The sequence below is a fragment of the Calypte anna genome, chromosome 26 (genome assembly GCF_003957555.1).
Source record: "Calypte anna isolate BGI_N300 chromosome 26, bCalAnn1_v1.p, whole genome shotgun sequence".
Classification (NCBI taxonomy): domain Eukaryota; kingdom Metazoa; phylum Chordata; class Aves; order Apodiformes; family Trochilidae; genus Calypte; species Calypte anna.
The window spans coordinates 4,121,583-4,128,362 of NC_044271.1; the positions used below are offsets into that span (position 1 = coordinate 4,121,583).

General features: G+C 61.7%; 1 protein-coding gene across 1 annotated transcript; it reads right to left on the reverse strand.

Moving 5' to 3' along the window:
• Window positions 1-2,618: 2,618 nt before the first annotated feature.
• Window positions 2,619-3,188, reverse strand: LOC115599724 (uncharacterized protein ENSP00000471857-like). Its single transcript, XM_030465612.1, is given in 6 exon segments — window positions 2,619-2,668; window positions 2,671-2,789; window positions 2,791-2,996; window positions 2,998-3,090; window positions 3,092-3,163; window positions 3,165-3,188. Coding segments are annotated over 6 exon segments (564 nt in total).
• Between the last annotated feature and the right edge of the window lie 3,592 nt (window positions 3,189-6,780).

Below are 6,780 nucleotides of genomic sequence, written 5' to 3' on the forward strand. Positions count from 1 at the left end.
CCGGCGGGACACTGCGAACCAGCGGGAATGTCAGGGGCAAACAAAAAGGGCCCGCCCTCCTCCGCGCCCGGCTCGCGCGGACAGGGGGCGGGGCGGGGCACGCGCGCCCGCGGCTGGGATGAGGCGCGCGCCATGGGGCGGGGCGAGGCGGGAGCGCGCGCGGGGACGGAGGGGACGGAGAGGGGAAGGGGGGGGGGCGGGAGGGACCCCCGGACAGAGCGGGATCCCCAGACAGAGCGGGATCCCCTGCACCATGCGGGACCCCCCACGACCGTAGGGGCCCGCGGGGCTTGGGAGGCTGTGCGGGTCTCCGGGGTGCTGCAGGTCCCCGGGGGCGGGGGATGAGGCTGGCGGGGGGCAGCCCCCACATCAAACCTCCGCCCCAGAGCCTGCCCTCCCGCAGACACTGGCAGGGACGTGCCGGGTGCTGGCTGGGCGGTGGGTGAAGCTGGGGGGGGCCATGTCCCAGCACCCTGAGGGTGAAGGACTTCCCCGTCCTGCCTGCCGCGGTCCCCACAGCCAGCCCTACACTGCAACACCCAGCCCCGAGGGGGGGACCCCTCCCTCTTTCACCCCAAACAGAGCAGGAAGGGCCCGGGTGGGGGGAGCCCCCCGAGGGACATTGTGGCCCCCAAACCCAGCGGGGCCTCTGCAGTGATCCAGAGAAATTAAGGGGGGGGCAGGATCTGGTTATCATCATTTTTCATTAATTACCCGTCCCTCGGGAGGGTGAATTAAGTCTATTTGGTGACCTCACGCAGGCTGCCATGGCAACCGCCAGAAAATATTGCATTAGAGCCCATCACTATGCTGCTGAATAAGGAGCCGGGAGGTCCAGGGGGTAGCACCAGCCCTCCCCAGCCCGGCCCCCAGTACGGCCATGCCGGTGGTTCAGGGTTCAGCCCATGGGGATGCTGAGGGGATCCCCAAAACCACCTGGCTTGGGTGGGGCTTCAAATGGTGTGGGGAAAAAAAAGAGTATTTTACACCAAAAGGGGCTGCTGGGGCACAAGCCAGTGCTGCACCCTGAAACCACTTTGTGTTTGAGGGGGCTGTTACACCCCTTGCTGAGCTACGAGGCTGTAGCGGGAAGGAGGGGACAAATTTGGAGGTGTCATGTCATTGGGGGGATGGTGGGGTGACCTGGGCTTCCCAATGTCCCCCTGCGCCCTCCGGCCCACCCAGAAGGTGCCATGAGCCGGGGTATCTTGGGGAGACGTGGATGGAGCAAAGGATCCGGCCCCTTCCCCAGCACTGAACCTGCTCGGCCTCATCCCAAAGCCTCCCCGGGCAGCTGGGATGGGCACATGGCTCCCTCCCCTCCTGCTTCCTCCCGGAAAATCCTCCCCGATCCACATGGTGCTTTTGGAGCTCCCCAACCGGGGCTCCGCACCCTCCGCCCAGGGCCCCGCTGCAAATCCGGGCTGTGCCGGGAGCCGCCGCGGCTCTGACCGACTTCTGTCCCTTCGAATCACCCGGTGAAGCTCCCAGCTTTTTTTTTTTTTTGCTTTTTTTTTTGCTTTTTTTTTTTTCCCTTCCTTGCACGTCCCTGGAGCCTCCCTCCATCCTCGGCTGCCGCTGCCCTGGCAACAGCCGCCCCAGCAGCCCCTCCAGCAGCCCCCCCAGTACAAGCTCTCCCCAAAGCAAGCGCCAGAAGGGGCTGGGGCATCACCGCAGGGGAGCTTGAATTTGGGCTCTGTCACTCTCGGAGCAGAGGGGTGTCCCCGCAGTGGGTGGGGGGAACCATCCGTGCCGCAGCTCCCACCCCTGCTCCATCTCTTGGAACTGGGTCAGTCCTAGAGCTGGTGGGACACTGGGACGAGCCAAGGGGGGTCGTGTCCCGGCAGCGTCACCGGGGAGATGGTGTCCCCATCATGTAGCCCCGGGGATACTGGGGTGGCTCCTGGGCCCGGCTGTTCCCAGGGGCGTCAGAGCACCTTTTATTTGGGGGTTCTTCCCCATTGCCCCATCAGCCTCCAGCCCAGCTCCTGCTCCAGCATGGGGCTGTGGGGTGCTAAGCTCAGCATGAGCCTCTGGCACCCCCAGCAGGACCTCCCAGCACTACCCCCAGTTCCCAGTAACCCCCCCTGGACTCACTCAGGCCTCTGAGTTTGGGGTCCGATCCCCTACAGGAGTGGGGCCTTCATCAACCGGGGGCTTGGTGCCCTCCTTCTGCTGGTCCTCCGCAGTCTGGGGGAAGAGGGTGGGAGGTAAGGGTGGGGAACAGGGGCACATCCTGGGTGCAGCTTCTGGGAACCCCTAGGAGATGGGACAAGGTGCCTTGGGCTCTGCCAGAGTTTGGGGACACCAGTCTCAATGGTTGGGGAAGTCCCAGGGCACCCCGTTCCACACTGACCACCCCCCCTGCCCATACCAGTCCCATGGGTGCCCCAGGAACCCTCTCCCAGCACTGCAAACCCGATGAGAACCCCCTTTTGGGGCAGAGCCCTCAGACCAGTCTCCCTATTTCCGGTGGCCACCTGTGCCGTGCCAACCTGCTTGTCCCATCCCCACCCTCATGTTCCCCTGTCCCCCTTCCTCCCCCCATTCCCATGTCCCTGTCCCTTCACCTTCCCCCCCACACCCCCCCAGTGTGCTGTGCCCTCATCCCCAGGGACTCACCGGTACTGGAAAGGTGCCACGGTGGCAGTGACGGGGTGGCTGTGTGGGGGCCTGAGGAGAAGGTGATGGCTCCTGACCAGAACACAGGGCCCCTGCCCTGGGAGCTGCCATGGGGCTCATCCCCTGTCCCTACCGTGGCTACCCTGATGCCTTTTCTGGGGCACCCCCAAGCTGCCCCCCGCCCTGCCCTGTGCCCGGGAGGCTTTGGGCAGCTCCGTGGGCTCCCCCACCCTGCCTGCCCCTCTCCTGCCCCTGCCCACTGCCTCTGGCCACTTCCTGGGGGACACCAGGGGTCTCATTGGGACTTTCTGCCCCCCGCGGAGGGGGACACCGGGGTCGTCCTCACAGCTGGCGGCTTTGCCGGCGCCTTTTGGGCTTGGGGGTCTTGGGGCTGGGGGTCTGTGCCTTCCCTGGGCGGGGGGATGGAGCCTCAAGGGGGACAGGAAGCCCCGGGGTGCTGGGGGGGGGCTGCAGCATGTGGCTTGCTGTGGGCTGCAGTGCGGGGCACCGGGATGGCAGAGAAGTGGCTGCGGCCGGCAGGGGTTGAGGTTGGCCATCCCGTTCATCCTGGCAAGGTGTCTGCAGCACGGCTGTGTGGGAGAGAAGGGTTGTGCAGGGGTGAGGGGGGGGGGGGTTGAGGGGACACTCACATCCCCTCGGCCACATTCTCTGGTCTTGATCCCCACTGACCACCCCTATCCCCATCCCAGGAGGAAGCTACTACATCCCACCCCCCAAAGTGGGCAGTGACCCCCCCAGGGATCCCCAGGGCCAGGTCATTTGTGTTGGAGCTGTGTTACTGCTGCACAGAGACCACTCAGGGGACCTCTGGAGAACCCCCCAGCTGAGACCGAGCCCCTCTGGACCTGGAGAAGGTTCCTTGGCAAGGAGTGAGGTGCAAGGGGAGAGCTGCCATCATCCTGGTGGAAACAGCACCCCAGCCCTGCATCCATTTTTATCTGCCAGCACAGAGTGCTGCATCAGTGAAGTCCAAAACGACCCCAAAACTGCCCCATTTTGCCTCTTCCCCAGTTTACAGCTGCTCACAAACCCAGCTCCCCCCGGACTTTTGGGAGTCTGCAAGGGCCAAGCCTTGCCCCACATCTCCCCCAGCAAGGCCCCCCCAAGGTGTCCCTGTCCCTGCCACACAGGGTGCTTGGGTGAATGTCCCCAAATCCCCTTTTCCCAGCCCCACATGAGCCGGATCAGTTGACTGCTGGGGCCGCGGGTCACGGGGAGCTCCTGGCACCACAGCGCCGGCTCCAGCCCCAGCCCGGAGCTACAAAGGCCTTTTCAAGGAGGTTTTAAATAAGGAGAAGAGGAAACCAACACACACAGCTCTGGGCTTGCTCTCACTGAAGCCTTTCAAACACCCAGAGAGGTTTTCTCCCTCCCCAGGTCCCAGCTGCCTCTGCTCGCTGTGGTCACGCACCAGGGGATGGGGACACAGCACTGGGGGGGCTCTGGAACACCCCAAGCTGATGAGTGGGTTGAGATGGAGACAGGGCCCAGGGGCACTGCTGGACATGGTCAGGATCAGGTTTAGGGGGGCAACCACAGCCCCAGTAAGGGGGTGAAGGTGCTCTAAGGTCTCCCCACTGCAGCCTTCTCTTCTCCAGGCTGAACACCCCGAGCTCTCAGCCTGGCTCCAGAGCTGCTCCAGACACCTCCATGGCCTCCTCTGGGCTCACTCCAACAGCTTCTGTGTCCCCTCTTGTGTTCAGGGTTCCAGACCTGGACCCAGCACTGCAGGGGGCTCACCAGAGGGAAGCAGAAGGGGACAATTCCCTCCCTCTCCCTGCTGGTCCGGCCGCTGAGGATGCAGCCAGGACACAGTTGATTTGTGGATAAACCAAAGCAATTCCCACCAAGTTCCTGACTGCCCCATCAACCCCAGGAGGAGCTCTTCCCATGCCAAGCTGCTGTCCTGATCATCCCATCATTTGATAACCGAGCCCAAACTAAAACCATTCCAGGAGAAGCTCAGCTCATTCATCTTCCAAGCAAATCCTTCCTTTGCCTCCAGACTGGCTTCTGTCCCATGCAGACTGCCCCAGGGATCAGCTCCCTTACCAGACTTTGCCCCATGTGCCATGGTGCAGTGGAGGTGAGTGCCGTGTCACATGTCACACATGTCACACATGTCACACGTGTCATTCTGTGTCACACATCACACTGTGTCACGCTGTGTCACGCTGGCGTCCTGCCGCCTTTGCCTGGCTAAAGCAGGTTATGGCTTGACCTACATAGGCAGGGCGGCTCCTTTGCAATTAGCTCAAAAGGGAAAGGACTTTCTCCTTCAGTGCAACCTGGAGCACTCAGGAACCGGCTGCCACTCACCCTCCAGCTAAACTGAGCACCAGAAATTTGCACGTGAAGCTTTGATTTGCAGAACTGCAGCTGCTGGGGGGGATTTTGGCCCCGTCCCCTTCACAGGTCCCATGGTGGTGGAAAGTAGACAAACACACAGAGGGTATTGTAGCACCAGGGAATATTTTTGCAAAGCCACAGCAGTGCTGCCCTGCCTGGGTGCTGTGGCTGAGCCTCCCTGGGCCACTGGAAGCCCAGGAAGGTATCCTGGCCAGGGGGAGGATGCTCATCCCAGCTACCTCCAAAGCTCAGGTCTGGAGAGATGGGCCAATATCTACTGAACTTGAGTTTTCCCTGAATTAAAGACCTTGAATCTCATAGATGAGGTGATTTCTGATCCTTTTGCTTGGTACCATCCACAGAGACATGGCTGATCACAGTGATCACTGTGCCATGTCCTTCATTCCAGGACAGACACATTCCAGCATATCCCTGAAGGCATCTCCTCCAAAGAGGCATCTGTTGTGCTTGGAGTCCTGGTCTCATGTCCAAATGCATCTCACACGTGCAATTTTAGCATCCAGAAATTAACACAGAGACCTGGAGCCCAGGTCTCATTTCATGTCCCTGTTTTGCATGTGTGCGGTCACTGGAGCATCCCCTGAGCAGCAGCAGATCTGCTCTTAGCCAGCCCCCACTGAGTGATGCAAGAAGGTATTAAACCCTTCAGTCTTGCTGCCGTTCCATGCCTCAGTTTCCCCACCCTGACACAGCCTCTGCTAGGAGTAAGGGAGCTGAAATTAGCCTGATAAATAGGAATAAAGGAGGATGGATCATTCCCCTGGGGGCGGTCGGGGGCTGCATAGCCCCCTCCGTGTGAAGGGCGAGGGTGAAGGGGGCTGCCCAGGATGAGCCCTGGGGTGTGAACGGTCTGAGGAGCTGAGCCCATGCTGGGGCACAGATCCTGGAGCCATGACACCATCCCCTAAAAGGTGCTGCGCACCCCTCACAGCCCGGAGCAGGATCCCCCCCCTGCCAGGGATGGCCGTGAGCCAGAGCAGCCTCCTCCCCGGCACGCTCGGGAAGAGGGACAAAGAAAAGGCTCCTTGTGACACAAGGGACATAAAATTTTCCTAAGAGAAACAGAGGGGGCAGGGGCAGAAAGGAGCCTTCAGAGGAGAACAAGCTGCTGATTCAGCTGCCAGACCCTTCCCTTCAGCCCCCGCATCCAGGCCGGGACCTGTCCTGCCCTCGAGCCACTGTCACCGCCTGGGACATTGCCACCACCCGCATCACTGGGACCATGGGCTGGGTCCTATCCCAGGGAGGTCTCGTTGCTCCCCTCTCCCTGCCCCTCTGGAGTGCCAGTGCTGGGGGTTCGATGGCCCAGGCTGGGTGCAGGCAGGTGGACCTCTTGTTACAGGCAGCAGACGGCCAAGTAAGCAGGAGGGGAGGCAGGGCAGCCCTGGATCTGCCCTTCTGCCTGGCTGTGTCCCCACCACACCATGCTGGGGGCTCCAGGAGCTGCTCAAATGAGCTGGGGGCTGGGGCGAGGGGAGGAGGACAGAAACCGCCCGTGTCACAGCAGAAATGCTCAGTTCCATCACCATAGCTTCAGACACACCACGATAATCCCATCAAGCATTTAACCTACTTTAATAAAACCTTGCTCTGAGCAAAGTCCAGATCTCAGGTGAGCCGATGGAGGTCTCAGTGAAACCGAGCTCTGCCCGGGCTGGGCTCTGCCTGGCATAGATCCTGTCCCGGGGAACACAGTCCTCTCCCTGGCCACAGCCTGTGGGGACATCCCAGTTCCTGTGGCATAGGCCACACGCCTGGTGTCCCCGT